This window comes from Eptesicus fuscus, chromosome 12, assembly GCF_027574615.1.
Source record: "Eptesicus fuscus isolate TK198812 chromosome 12, DD_ASM_mEF_20220401, whole genome shotgun sequence".
NCBI lineage: Eukaryota > Metazoa > Chordata > Mammalia > Chiroptera > Vespertilionidae > Eptesicus > Eptesicus fuscus.
In genome coordinates, this window is record NC_072484.1 from 25,760,067 (window position 1) to 25,775,570 (window position 15,504).

At 39.6% G+C, this 15,504-nt stretch overlaps 1 protein-coding gene across 2 annotated transcripts in view; it reads left to right on the plus strand.

Moving 5' to 3' along the window:
* TMX4 (thioredoxin related transmembrane protein 4) overlaps positions 1-13,876 on the plus strand; it is a 36,691-nt gene extending 22,815 nt beyond the window's left edge. For both annotated transcript variants that reach the window (XM_054723676.1, XM_008141078.3), the window contains 4 exons: positions 996-1,041; positions 5,102-5,203; positions 7,855-7,918; positions 9,359-13,876. In XM_054723676.1, the coding sequence (XP_054579651.1) occupies positions 996-1,041; positions 5,102-5,203; positions 7,855-7,918; positions 9,359-9,711 (565 nt within the window). In that variant the 3' untranslated portion in view covers positions 9,712-13,876. The remainder of the gene's footprint in view (positions 1-995; positions 1,042-5,101; positions 5,204-7,854; positions 7,919-9,358) is intronic.
* The last annotated feature ends 1,628 nt before the right edge of the window (positions 13,877-15,504 follow it).

Below are 15,504 nucleotides of genomic sequence, written 5' to 3' on the forward strand. Positions count from 1 at the left end.
AGTGCCAGTGAGTCAGGAGGACAAGCAGGGGTATGCGGTTTCCCGGAAGCCAAGTAAATTAGGTGCTCAAGAATGTAGAGTAGGCACTGTGTCCTGTGTTACCAAGAGGTGAAAGAAGATCAATTCTGAGACATGGACATTGAATGAAGCAATTGTGGTTTTCACAACTAGTGATACTACAGTAGTGAGGGCAGGAGCAGATTTGAATGGGTTAAAGGTACAGTAAGGAGGAAGAAACAGTGAGTGTGGACTACTCCTTGGAGAAGAGAAGCTGGAGGGTCCAAAGATGCTCTTTATAAAAGATGGAGAGGGTAGAGCATGTTTTCATCCGATGAGAATGACCCAGCAGAAAGGAAGAAATTGCTAATGCAGGCAGAGGGGCTGACAAAAAGAACCAAGACATTAATAAGCCAAAGGGATGGGATTAGAGGCCCACGAGGAGGAATTAGACTGTGGGAGGGCAGATAGACTTTCTCTGTGGAAACAAGAGAAGGTGCATGCAGGTGAACGCCAGGCTCAGATTGGGTGGTGAGAAGATAAGAGAGATCACATAATGGCTTCTGGTTTCGCAGTGACATGTGAGGAGTGTGTGTGAGCTGAGAGTGCCTGGGGAGAGGAGGGTGGAAGGGCGTGAAGAAAGGGAAAAGCACAGGAGCTGTCCTGTCGGGTAGAGCCTGAAAGAGCAGTACTGAGGCACAAAATGAGGTTTGTGACTGAAGGGAGAACAGTCAGCTGATTTTCCCCCAGAGACAGGCAGCTGCCCACAGCTGGGGTTTTGCCAGGTATGTACAGTGGAGGGAGAAGGGGCCAGGGGATTTGAATGTATTTACAGCAGTGACTTAAATGATGGCTGTGGAGCTGAAGCTCTATACGAACACAAGTAAATCCAAGAGAGAGGGCAGTGTATTGCAAAGAATGGAAGGGCAGATCCTTGTGACCTGAGTTTTTGTTTATTTCATAATATGCATCACCAATGGTTCTGCTCTATTTTTTAGGATGTCTGGAATGGCTGGCCTTTTTAGCATCTCTGGCAAGATATGGGTAAGTAATCTTAAATATACCCTTTGTGATTATCTTTGCAGAGGGTTTTTAAAGAGTAAGAATATAACTTTTAAACCATAGGAAAATAAACATTGTGAATACTTTTATAATTTCACTTTTCTTATTAAGCCACGCAACTACTCTCACAAGGGTCCCCAGTGGAATTGTGTCTTTGTGTAGAAAGGCATAAATTGAACAATGACACTGTTGTGTCAAAGTCATACTTTCTTAGATCAGAGATGAATCTCTTATCAAAGCTGAATCAGGCTTATGTGGTTTTACTTCATTTTATATTCCCATTGTCATAATCTCCTACAGATCAAAGATTAAGCCCGAAAGTGAATTTGTATGTCAGCAATCAGCAAACTATAGCTTGTGGGCTGGCCACCTGTTTTTGAAACATAGCCATATTCATTCATTACCTGTTGCTTTCACTCTACAGTGGTAAAGTTGAGTAGCTGTGACAGAGACCATGTGGCCCACAAGCCTAAAATATTTGCTCTCTGCCCCTTCAGGAAAAAGTTTGGACACTTGCTTATGGGATTGTATCATTTCACTGAGTCATTTCAGTGAATTCAAACTATTATTTAGCTAAAAGGTTGGACAATTATATAATTTTGAATGTGTCACAAAACCTTGTGCTCCCCTTTATGTGTAGAGTGAGCTAAATCCTGCCAGATTTAGCACAATTGCTATGGAATTATATATATTCTTAAAGTATTGTAACTCTTCAAAATGAGTTCCTATATTTGTCTTTCTAAGCTTTGTATAGGTCACAGTGTCATATTTGGAACTTAATATTCAAGGAGCTCAGGAAGACTCTCTGTGTTTCTCATGCACATCGAGATGTGTTGAAGGCAGCATCTGATCTCACCTGCAGTAGTTCAGGTCCCAGAGGGAGTACTGGCCTCCTTGGGGAGGGAGGGCTCTGCTCTGATCTGTGAATGTGTTGGCCTGGTTCCATTGCTTAAATTCATCTGGCCACTGGTTGGAATGTTTTTATATATTCTACTGTAATGGTATCTTCATTCAGTCTTCTTACTCAAAACTGTATGTAGCCAAAACCAGTTTGGCTCAGTGGATAGAGCGTCGGCCTGCGGACTGAAAGGTCCCAGGTTCGATTCCGGTCAGGGCATGTACCTTGGTTGCGGGCACATCCCCAGTAGGGGGTGTGCAAGAGGCAGCTGATCGATGATTCTCTCTCATCGATGTTTCTAACTCTCTATCCCTCTGTCTTCCTCTCTGTAAAAAATCAATAAAATATATTAAAAAAAAAAAACTGTATGTAACCCAAAATTGGCTCTAAATCAGTCATCAATAATAAGATGTCAGGCCCATCAGATAACATGTTTGTGTATTTTAAGAAAATAGTAGAATGCTTCCTAGTAATGAACACATGCAACAAGAATCAGTATTTTCCTCAAGTGAAAACTGTCATTGCCTGGCAGTTAAAGAAACAGAAACACAGAAATTTAAAACTGAATTTGATAAATTTTAATCAGTAATTCTCTGGAAACGTCCTGTATAATAAAAGCCTAATATGCTAACTGTCCTGTAGTCCAGTCGGCTGTTCAACCAATCAAAGCGTAATATGCTAATGATATGCTAAGGCTGCTTAACTGCTCACTATGATGTGCACTCACCACCAGGGGGTAGACAGTCGACTGATCGACCAGTCGCTATGACGTGCACTGACCACCAGAGGGCAGATGCTCCAACTGGTAGGTTAGTTTGCTGCTGGGGTCTGGCCTATTGGGACTGGGCGAGATGGGCTGGACATGCCCTGGAGCTCTCCCGTGTCCCTCCCGGCCCTGATCATGAACCAGTGGGGTCCCTTGGCCTGGCCTGCATCCTCTCACAATCTGGGACCCCTTAGGGGATGTTGGAGAGCCAGTTTTGGCCCAATCCTGCAGGCCAGGTCAAGGGACCCCACTGGTGCATGAATTTGTGCACTGGGCCTCTAGTATATATATAAAAACTTCAAGTAACTAGAACCAAGTACCTTAACACTCAGGTGCTCTAAAACCATTGTGGTGGCAAATAAAGTAAACAGATAAAGGTTTATGTCTGCAGCTGTGAAAACAAAACTTGATTAATGAGACTTTAGTAGTAATCACCTAAAAGACCACATTCTACCAGCGCTCTGTCAGGATTTCTCTAAGAAGCTCAAATAAATCCTCCAAAGTATCAGCAGATAGAAGAACATTGAAGTGGAGCTTATTAAAATAAGCAGGTATTTTGAATGTACTAAGAAATATGTGACTCAGAATGCAGTGACACAAAGGCAAATGATTTACTGCATTCTAGAAAATAGAAAGGTTCTGAAGGTTACTTTAATCATTTATTTTGCAGAAAGGGCATATGATGCTGTCTAGAAGGATTTATAACTGCACATTACTCATTCCAACCATATGAGTAAGCCAAATGGGCAGATATTTTTTATAGAGCAAGTTCCAGAATACTTACGTCCATAGATCAGCTTAAAGGCAGACTGGCTTTCTCTATCTTCTAATTCTTTGGCACATTTCAGGGATTAATCCTGATCACCTCACTGAGTCACCAAGAAAAGCATTAACTATGTTAAATATATAGAATTTTTTAAAGTAGGAACCTGTGCAGTATTTAGAACTTCTATTGAAAAGGATTTGACTAAAACAACATTTGAAATCCCAATACTTCTTTTGCCTGCTGGATTCCAGAATGCTGGATTATTCTGAATAAACAGTTGCCGTGGCTGAAGACAGAATAACAACCAGTGTAGACAACAGAGTTACAGATGACAGTGTTAAAAATCCAGATTATTTGCATTTGCTATGAATAGTTTAAGGATTTGCCAGTACCTTTAACTTACTTAACAAATATTTTTTACATGGATCAGTGTTTAAAGTACTTGCTGAGTCTTTATATCTATCTCTTTAGCTGAATAAGAGATTAGAGGGAAGAGATCTCAGATTATTCTAGATTAATTGAACAAGCTTTTTTGTTTATCATTCAGATTTAAGCCAAAATAAAGCATATTATTTAATTGCGTTGACATTTATAAACTGAGAAACCAATGGAAAATACTTGAGTAATTTAGATTTTGAGAAATATTAAATTAAAATGGAAACTTGGACTAGTTTTTAGTAATTGCATCTGTTCTAGGCAAGTCATTCACTTATTATCTCTGCCTGCTGATGACATTTAGCTTGGAGACATTTTATTGTGTGCCCAGTACATTGTGAATGGCTGTTCTTGAAGCTGTAATGGCCTGAAACCTACGATCACTAAACCTTCATGAGGAAGCATGGCTCCTACAAGTCCCCATCTAAGTGGGCATTGATTCCAAACTACCAGTTCATATCTGTAATTGCTGTGTGATTTTAGCATGGAAATAATTTCCAGTTCAGATTGTATCTCTCTCTCTTTTTTTACTCTTTGGTATCAAATAGAGTTCTGGGGAATAGTAAAAATAAAGGATGTGCACTCTACTCAAAGCCTCATGAAATCTCATTTCCTCATAATGAATTATCTGGGAAAACCTTCTGTCTAATATTACATTTTAGGTTTTATGGTGATTTAGAAAAGTTGCTAAGGATGGGTAGAGATAGAGAATAGAAAAATGAGAGTCTGACTAGAAGGAGGAAGTATGGATACATTTAAAATGAATGTTTTCTAAGTAGTAGTTAGTTCTACTTAACAATTGGTCAAGGCCCAAGAAGTTTAATTTTTATGGATTCCATATTACAAGTAAATATTGAATTAATATAATTATTAGCAGAGAGTGACCAAAAAATCTATCATTATGGAAGAAGGGACTAGAAAAACAATTCTATCAGAGTTCTATCAGATCATGGACTCCAAAGAACAATAACTCTTACCAGATATAACCTTGAGTATATTCTCAAATTCCTGATAATGTAAAGCTTAACTTGTTCTGAGGAATCGCAGATGCATAAACCACTGGATGACCTTTGTGGGAGCTCCTCTATGTGGAAACAGTTTGACTTGAGTTATAGCTGGAGAGCTAGATTTAAACATTTTTGGTCCTCATTATAAATAATTTTTCTTTTGATTACAGCATCTTCACAACTACTTCACAGTGACCCTTGGAATGCCTGCTTGGTGTTCTTATGTCCTTTTCGTCATAGCCACCTTGGTTTTTGGCCTTCTCATGGGTCTGGTAAGAGATAATGCCAATCTTTTTTCCGGTCTTTAAAGCCTAATAGGTTTTATGCAAAACTGCAAAGCAGCCAAGAGAGAAAAAACACATAAACAAACATTATTTTGTGTGTAATCTAAGCAGTTAAATAGCATTTGCTTGTTTGATACTGCTTACAATGCTAATTTGAGAAATAATGAAAAATTCATTAAATCATTATCTTTTAATTCTATCCTTTATATTTTCTGAAGATGTGTGCTGCCCAAAATATAGGCAGTGATGAAAGGAAAAGTTGAGACCATACTTGAATTGATAGTTTGCAAGACAACCCCATCAGCGGTGATTTCACATATTGCCTACTTGATTAGAACTCTGTGGTGATAAGGCCAATGCTGTGGATCTGTTCCTCCAGTGAACGAGATGATTTTTTTCTTGTTCATATCCTCCCATTAAACCTCTTATCCTGGCCAGCTGCTTACACATACACTCTCTTTTTTCCGAGGTGGATTTTATAAGATAATGTTGATAAAAAAATACAGTCAATATTGTGAGAAAAAAACAATCAGATGCAAAGCACATATAGTGCTTACATATCTAGTAGGTATCTGTGCATTTTCTCCCTAGATGTTTTAGGTAAGATTTGGAATAATAAATTTATTTATTTAACTATATAGGCAGCTATAAGTGTTGTGGCATGCTTTATTCTTTGATATAATTTGTTAATCTTTCTCTTTGTGTACATTTGATCAATTTGATTGAGCTTTAAACTAATTAAAATAAATTCTTAAAAGGCCTTACACTATATATGAACCACATAGCTCCTAACTACTATATGATAGGAATAAGTGATTACTAAAAATTTATATAAAAAGACAAACTTTTAGTTAAGATTATCTTAAAAGTCTGTCCTTACATTTTATAATAAATTGTGGCTCTTTAGCAAAGTCTTTTTTTTTTTTAAATCCTCACCTCAAGATATGCTTTTATTATTTTTTAAATGGAGAGAAACATTGATTAGTTGTATGATGTTTTTAATGGGGAGAGAAACATCCATTAGTTGCCTCCTATATGTGCCCAACAGGGGATTGAACCCACAACCTTAGGTATGTGCCCTGACCAGGGCTAGCAAAATTTAAAAAAAAAAAAAAAAGCTTAAAATATTAGCAGTTGTTTTATAGCAAATCATAAGTTAGTACAACAAAGTCTATTCCAGGGAGCCAATTGTATTTTGCCATGAGCATGCTTCCTTCATACTATGGTTTATATTTGAGATTTGACTAAATGTTAACCTCACGGGCGGGGATAGAACTTAGATATGTCATTCATTAGGTCCTAGGTGTGTTCCATTCTGATGCACTAATCATACTGCTATTAACGTGCCCCTAATGCTCTGGCCTAAAAGGATTTGACTTCGCATATAAATTTGACCTTAGATGTAAAGTACTTCTCCCATCTACCGTCTAGTCCTAGATTTTTCTGGTAGTATATTCTGGAGCTACAGGAGCATGAGGTTCTTGTAGAGGGAACAATATGAGATCCCTGAAGACTGAGGTAGAGCTATGGAGAATGTAGGTTGAATGTGAGCCTAATGCAAGACCATTGGAAAGTCTTCTCAGCATAAAGTTTTAGAGTTTTATCTTTGAGGTTGACTTTTAAACCCAAGAAGTCATGTCAGATGTGCCTATGTCCTAAGTTCATTTGGAAACAGATTTAAATAATCAGTGAAGGAAGGTTATTAGAGGCTTTACCCAAAGAAAGAAGAGAGTTGATTCAAGACTGTTCAAGCGATTAAGTGACATAAGATGTTATTCCTTTATAAGAAGTTGGGTCTCCTCAGACTGGCATTCAGAGCTTTCTCTGGACCTAAGCACCCCCATGACTCAATTTGATGTAGCTTAAAGGAGCTAGACCTCTGCTGCCACCCAACTCTTCCTGACTATGCCCAGGGCCTTAAATGTGCCTTCTTCAAAGGCATCATTCTGACCCTTCCCAATGGTTGTAATCTCTTTATCTCTTAAGTATCTATCAAAGTGCTTTGTTCATTTTTCTTATGAAGCTCAATTGTTCTATATTGATTTATAATTAAACTGCCATTTTTTCTCTTTTTGAATCTTGCCCCAGATGTTAACGAACCAAATATTGAGTAAATTAATAAATGAAAATACAGGTGGTAATAATTCTGAACAAAATGTAGGATACTCACTTGACATTTATAAAATTGAATTAAAAGTACTATGACTTTGAGTTCTTTAAAATTTTAGAATACCTTTAAGACACAGGAAGTAGGAAGTACTATTACTGTTTATGGTGAGGGGCAGCCCATGTACAGACCAGTTTGGTTTGTCCAGAAGAGTGTTTTTTAAAGGCCAGTTTAGACTCAGCTGATAGTGTCTATTTTCTTATACCCGCTTGATTCATCTATTTTTAGTGGGCTCTCTTAGGCATTTGACTTTGTGACCCCTGTTCTCAAATATTAGCATTTCCCTATACTGTATCACATTTAAAAAAATAGGAAATTCTTAAGTATACCCTTTTCTGTTTTGAGGACTTTTGACCAACTGCTAATTATTTATCTATGGATATCTGCTTGTAAAAACAAGGCTTGATTTTAAGGTTCTTTGGAAATAAATGTACTACCTAATCACTATCAAATCACATTTTTTCCCCTCCAGGTTTTGGTGTTAATATCAGAATGTTTCTATTTGCCATTTCCAAGGCATGTATCTGAACATCCCGGTAAGTGTGATAAACTCATGTAAATAAGAGTATTTTTGGAATTCTGTGTTGTGCCCTTTCATGCTCATATAGGTGGTGATTTCCCCTTGATTTGCTAGGTTACCAAACCACTACCACCAAATTCCTTAAAATATGTTCTCTATGTAGACTTGAACACAATTCTCTTTTTTCTCTCTTAAATTAAGGAATATTTCATCTTGGCAATTTCTTTTTCCCTTTAAGTGTATGCCCTTCATTAATCAGTTGACACCCTTTTCTTCATTCAAACTGGAATGAAAAGGGAGGGAGGGAACTCACATTTATTAGGACTTTATTGTGTGCCTGTAACTATTCTAAGTGCTTTGAAAGAAGTCTCCCTGCCTGGCCGGTGTTGTTCATTGGTGAGCATCCATCTATGAACCAGGAAGTCATGATTCCATTCCCAATGGTCAGGGCACATGCCTGGGTTGCAGGCTAAATACCCAGAAGGGGGTGTGCAGGAGGCAGCCAATTGATGATTCTCTTTCATCCTTGATGTTTCTGTATCTCCCTCTCCCTTCCTCTCTCTGAAATCAATTAAAATTTTTTTTAATTAAAAATAAGAAGTTTCCCCAAATCTTTGTATGGTTTCACAGTGTTTCTGAGACCAAATAGCCTGGATTTGCATGTTTTAAATTCTATTTTTGAAACTTTGCATAAAGACTTTTATGAGACTTTGTTGAATTTTATGTTGGAGTTTAAATAAGCTATATTTCTTTTTAATTTTTGAAGTTTTCAATGCTTTGGGACTTCAGTAGATAAAGTCCGGTGCTATGATATGGATACATTATGAGAAATGCATCATTAGGTGTGATTTGGTCTTTTATGCAACATCACAGAGTGCACATGCACACACACAGATGATACAGTCTTACTTTATACAGCTGGCAGCAGAGTAGGCATTTACACCAGCATCACCACCGGCACACGAGAATTACCTTGCTCTGCCACAGGAGGACTACAATAGGAATTTTTTAGCCCCATTATAATCTTATGGGACTGCTGTGTATGTCCTTGATTGAAATGTTGTAATGCCGCACATAACTATAATTAGAAGGTATATTCAGTTCCTTAGAATTCCTAGAAGTAACAGAAAGCCAATTTAAAGCAATTTTGGGGAAAAAGAAAATGTATTTAACATACTCTGATTGGCTCAGCTTGTCATATGGTGAATAAGTTACCATGGCTAGTGCGTGGGTCACTGAGCCAGATTCTATAGGGTACAAAATACAAAGCCTGAGAGAACCTTTGCCTTCCTGGGCTGGGCTAGGACGCCAACCAGAGATCTGTCCTGGGTAATAACAGCTTCAAGGTGGAGAAAACTGTCGTGTGCCCCCCTTTCTTTATTTCACAGCCAAACACAGTTATTTGCTGATTGATCATTGTTTATTCAGAGGCCGTTCCCCTCTCTTCCCTCCACAGAGCAGAGTCGGAAGTCAGAGGAGGCTGATAGGGCTGAACAGTTGCAGGATGCAGAGGACGAAAAAGATGACTCAAATGAAGAAGAAAACAAGGACAGCCTTGGAGACGACGAGGAAGAGAAAGAAGACTTTGGTGATGAGGACGAACCAGAGGAAGAAGAGGAGGAGGACAACCTGGCTGCTGGTGCGGATGAGGAGACTACTGATACCCAGGCGCAGGGGCCCCCGAAGGAGCCCCTGGAGGAAAGAGAACCCAATGAGACTGAGGAAGATGCCCCTGGGCAGCCCCGTCCATCTGACACGGAAGACACATTGAGGCAGCGCAAAAGTCAGCATGCTGATAAGGGACCTTAGGTTCACAGACTGTTTCCAAGAACATAGAGCAGAGGAGTGTGCCGGCTTCCCTCTGTCTGCAGTCTAAACCAAAATCCTCATTGTTTCCCGAGCAAGCTTCTCTTAAAAAACCATCTTAGTCATGTAGTCTCGGCATTAAGCCTAACGTGTATTAATGAGAATCCTTCAGGCATGACAATCAGGATGCGTGGTGGTAGGATATGCTTGGGGATTTGGGATGGGCACACATGCATTTACTTGGGGCGAGAGTTTTGACCAGAGGTAGCGGTGCCCAGCCCTCGTGAGGACTGGTCATTGACAAGGCTGCACGCCCCATAAAGTGAAAGCAAAACAGCCTGAGCATCCTCGTGTGTAGCAGAAGTCTCGCTTCTCCTTGTGTTAAGAAGTTACTTTTGTCAAACTATAAGAAACATCAGGCACCATAGTACTGGGCCCCTTTTTTTTAGAGAGAAATGGAGAGGGCCCTGGATTATTGTAGAAAAGAGCTTGGCAGTTGTCTTGACTTTAAATCTCCATTGTTATGTCTTATTTCGTACCTGTCCCATTTCCAGCTGTCCTGCCAAGGGCCTGCAGGCTCCCCACACTTCACATTGCTTCCTAGTGAGAGGCCCAGACAGCAGCCGGGTTGACATCAGCTGCGTTTAGTGGATTTAAGGGTTTAGGTAATCAAAAACCGCAGCCCGTGAAGCCGGACTGTCAAACAGCTCGAATGCAGCATTGTAACCTTTGGGGATTCAAAAAGTAGTAGGGATTTTACAGGAGACAATTTTGTTGTTTTTTGCCAAAATGTAGTAATTTTTTTCAAAAAGTCCCTTCAGCAATATTCTTTCCCAACCCAGAAGTCTCCTAAGTCTTGCCAGTACAAGGTAGTCTTGTGAAGAAAACTCGAATACTGTGTTGTTTTGTTTTCATCTCCAGGGGTTCCCTGGCCTTGAACCACTTTAGTAATAACTGAACATTTCTGGTTCTCCTTCAGTGATGTGCTTTTGGTGAAAGAATTAATGAAAGTGAGTATCTGGAAATGAAAGATTTGGTTTCATTTCCTTCTTTCTTAATCTTGTAAAGAATTTTATCCCTGTAAATCTCTCAGTGCTCAATCTACTGAAAGTACCCAGGAGGCCCAGTTTCTTTTTAAAAAATCCATCCATCTACTTCTGTCTTACCTCTGATTTATGTTTTAGAATAAATTCATAAAATTAGATTCCAAGCTTATGAAAGATGACTAAAGTTGATTCTACACCCCTTGAGTCCAGACAGAATAATAAGTAAGTGCAGGCTTATGAAATTTAAAAGTTTCTGTCATTTTAAAAAAGAAATATGCAGTGTACTCTTATCTGGCTGTTTAGATAACCCTTTTCTTCCATTAACTTTGAACACGGGATCACTGGCAGGAGGGAGCGGTTCTGAAACTTGCTGTCTTTCTGTGCTTGAATGAGCCTGTTGCAAACTCACACAAAGGGGGTTTTTATTCTGCCAGAATCTAATTTTTAGAGATGGTTATTTTTCATCTTTCCAATTCAGTTACCTGACAGCCTCATCCTGCAGCATGAGAGTCACCAGATTTTTTTGTCCTAGCCGGTTTGGCTCAGTGGATAGAGTGTCAGCCCACAGACTGAAGGGTCACAGGTTCAATTCTGATCAAGGGCCTGTACCTCAGTTGTAGGCTCCCTAGACAGGGCTCTTGTGGGAGACAACCAATGGATATGTCTCTCACATGGATGTGTTTCTTTCTGTCTCTCCCCCTCCCCACTCTTTCTAAAAATCAATAGCAAAATATCCTCAGGTGAGGATTACCCAAAAAAATAAGCAAGAGTCACCAGCTTTTGGCAGCTATGAAGCTGGGGAGATCCTGACCAGACTAAGGACATCGGATTTCATTGTCCTCCCAGCCCTTCAACCCTCTCCCAAAGACCCTCAATAAGATGGTTTGACAACCCACCCCGCCCCCCAAAACAAGAGTCACCAATAATAGTTTTTCTCTTCAGACAGCAACACAACCTCAGGTTAGAGGCCACCAGAGAACTGAGGGGCTAGGAAAATCTTGAATTTGCTCATTTTCTTTCCTTCTGTAAGGTAGGTCTCTAACACATCTTATCCCAAAGTGCTGTCGTTCTGATGATTGCAGCTCCATCTCCCTGATCCTGGGAATCTTTTCTGGATCATTGCTGAGCTGGGCGTGCCCTCCTGGCACTGGATTTCTTTCTCTTATAATCAGCTGAATTGAGTTTTCAAAGATCATTAAGCTCAAGTTCAGAGCTATAGACTAAGAAAGGATTCAGTTTGGCTTTTCTGTACCAGGTATAAGCTCCCCTCCTTTGTAATAAAATCATTTATTTTTAAAGTGGAATATTTGACTAGAGGGGAGGGAATGAAGAAATCTACTTTGACTTTTTAGAAATGTAAAACCAATTTCCAGTTGGACCCCAAATAGTATAATTATATATACTATTATATATATAAATGTATTTTCTTTCTCAACAATACTTTAAAAAAAATGAAGTGAGCAAAGAAAAGCATATTGGAGAAGAAAATTCATTAGAGGTTTAAAAGTCTGGCTATGAGACCATTTTTTTTTCCCCTGTTTTTCCTGTTTTTCAATATCCTGGCAAAAGATGGGGTTTTTACCAAGTGGTCTGATAAATACTCAACTAATTTCATTTCTTTCCATCTGAGGCCTTTAGATTATTTTCAGTATGACTGAATGTAAAACTAAAGGAAAAAAGTCAACCTAAAATAATTTGAAATTAACATTTCAATAGGATTTTAGGGATATTTCTTATATTTATTCCAGGAGTCAAGTGCATGGAAACATGATTTTCATTTAGAAAGTAAACATTAACCTTGCTTTCCTATATTGTAATATCAGTTATTTACTTATACAATAGTATTTTGTATAAATCAAAATTAGGTGAATTAAAAGTAACTGAGTAGTTGGAGCAGGTGCCTTTTCATCAATGAGGCACCTTCTACCTACCTTTGTCTTAGTTTCCTTTATTACATATCTTGCTAGGTCTGTTACACTACCCAACTTGCTTAGCGATCTTATATTGAGTTAGCAAACAAGCATTGACCAGGTTGGCTTTTGACACTGGAGAAAGCCACATTTTTATTTATTTATGGCCCAAACTCGTTGATAGCTCTGGAGTTGCTACATGATTTGGGTATATGTAAGCCTGCAGAGCCTGCATCCTGTAACAACTTCGGAGTAGATAATAAAAATGTCTTTCAGGGCAAGTACTTACTGTATTACTGAGTCAAGAGTGAAGGATGGGAAACATTTAAGAGTCAATAAAAGGTAGACAAGCTAGGGTACGCCTGAGATTTCAGCACCTTAAATTGGCATGAAGTGAGAGAAAGAAAGGAGATTAGTGCTTTTGCTAATGTATCAATATCTGTCTGTCCTTTATCTCCGCGTCGAAGTGTTATTTCTGCCAGTGTTATAAATGTGTGGTAGACCCATCCTGTTAAATATAACAACATTTGGAAAGTATTCACATCCTTTGTGCCAACAGAAAAGTTCTTTGTTTAGTATCTCTTTACCTCAGTCCTATGTTTTGGTTCTCCTGAGGTTATAGCTTGTCTTGCAAAACCAACGTGGAGTCATCAAGTCTGATGAACCTCCAACTGCTTGTGAACAGCTTTCCCGAACCAGGAGGTTCAGTGGAAAGGCTGTGACAGCTTCAGACCAGGACTTGGCCTTCAGGTGAAGGCTTATTCTCAGTAAAGTTTCATGTGAACTGTGACATTGTACTAGTCTATGTGAGACATACAGCTTTGACATGTTTCCAATATAGTGTAATTGTATTTGTTACTAAATAGCTTCTTTGTGCAAATGCAGTTTTTATATTGAAAATGCTTATTTGTATTGCAATACATTATAAATTTATTATTTATATTCCTTGTAATAGTCTTGATTATTTAGCCCACGGTACTTAATTATTTTCCTCTTCATCCATGTGTTTACTCTTTGCCTCCTCAAATAGTATCTGCAGCAACTGGAACCAAGATAGGCGTTTCTAGCAGAACGTTGCCTGAATTGCAAAGCACCTTAATCACAGAATTGTACATGTTCCTTGATCCTGTGTGTTTTCATTTTATGTAAATTTCCATTTGCCTCAAAACCTATGATAGTGCTAAGTAAAAACAAAACCATCTATTGCTTTCATGTAACTGTTTTCACAAGAGTTATTTGCCTAGGCAGTGAAAAAGATTACTATGTTAAAAATGTTCTCCTCTGTGTCCATCCCCCATCTAGTCTGTTCATTTTTCCTCTTTATCCCCTTCTCCTTGACTCGGTGAAACCCACACCCTGTGCCTTTAGCTGCTCTGGAAGGTGCGCAAAACAAAGGAGGGGCCATTAAAGGGCTCCTTGTCCCAGCCCATTGTGTTGTCTATAGAATCTCACTGCACTTGCCTCCCTGGTCTCCTTCTGTGCTGAGGTCTGGGGTGGCCAGGCCTCAGCAGATGGCAGTGAGATGACTGGTGTGCACCCCAACCTTCCTGGCACTATGGCAGTGGAAAGCACAAAGGAGGAGAGGTGACACAAAAACCCCTGGGGACTAAAACAATGGAGATTAAAATGCTCACTTTTGAAAAACAATGGAGGGATGTATAGTAAAAAGAACATGATTAAATTTCCATACCACTGAGCCTCCTTCCCCCAGAAAAGTTGGCTCACAATACACACTGGCCTGTATAGTGAAAAATACCCATTTGGCAGTGTCTCAGTCTTCCTGAACTTGGTCTGCACATCCTTGGTGGGAGTAAAACCTGTAGCTTTTGAAGCCAATGACACAGAGTTACAATGCAACTCCCTGCTTTATCCCCGTCTTGAAGGCTCTTTGGAACATATTCCATAGTAACTGGAGTTCTTTCTTAGAACATGTGAACTCAAGGTTGATAACTGTATCAGGCTAGTGTAGGCTGTGTTAACAGACGCCCAAATGTCAGGGCCTTTAAGAACAAGAATTGTATTACCGTGTCACCTAGTCCACCTCAGGCATCCCAGGGAGTAGTGGCTGGGCTTCAGGCAGGTTTTTCTAGGATCCAGGCCAAGGGAGGCTTTGTTCTCTGTGGTTCCTAAGGTGACTGTGGTCACCTTCATCCCAACCAGTCAGAAGGGGAGAGTGCATGGAGGAGTACCCCTGGGAGATGTTAGGGTAGGCTGCCAGGAGGCACACACACACCATTTCTGGTCACATTTCCTATGAGAGGACTTAGTCACAGGGTCACACCTAACTGAGAGAGAGGCCGGGGTATGTCATCTCAGCCACAGTGACTTCATCTTCCCTACCTTTGTAACCCGAGTGCCTCACAAGGGTAAGCTCCTGAGAAATAGCCGTACAAATGCCCACGTGGGCTAGACCATTACTGGTCCACAGGATACCAGAGTTTTCAAATTGTGAATGCTATGCTCCCATAGAATTTATATTTTACTTGGGAAGATGGACATTAATAAGTGGGGTAAGAGTTCCAACTGGAAAACCTAAGAGATGCTATGTGAATTTATAAAAAAGGAACCTGATCTAGACTGAGGGTTTGGTGATAACATGTGACCAGAGGGCAAGATTAGGAATTGTGGAGGCAGAGATGGATTTGGGATCCCTCAGATGCACACAAGCAGCCTTTAAGATGCACACATGGAGAAATAGGACTAGCATTCATCTCAATGGAAAGTTCTTTGTGGAGCCATCAGGGTAGATTCTGAGCTTCATTGTCCTTTTGTATAAGGGAGTGATAGAGGCATAGTTTCCAATTAATCTTTGCATGAGCTCTACCTCCCATTTTAATATC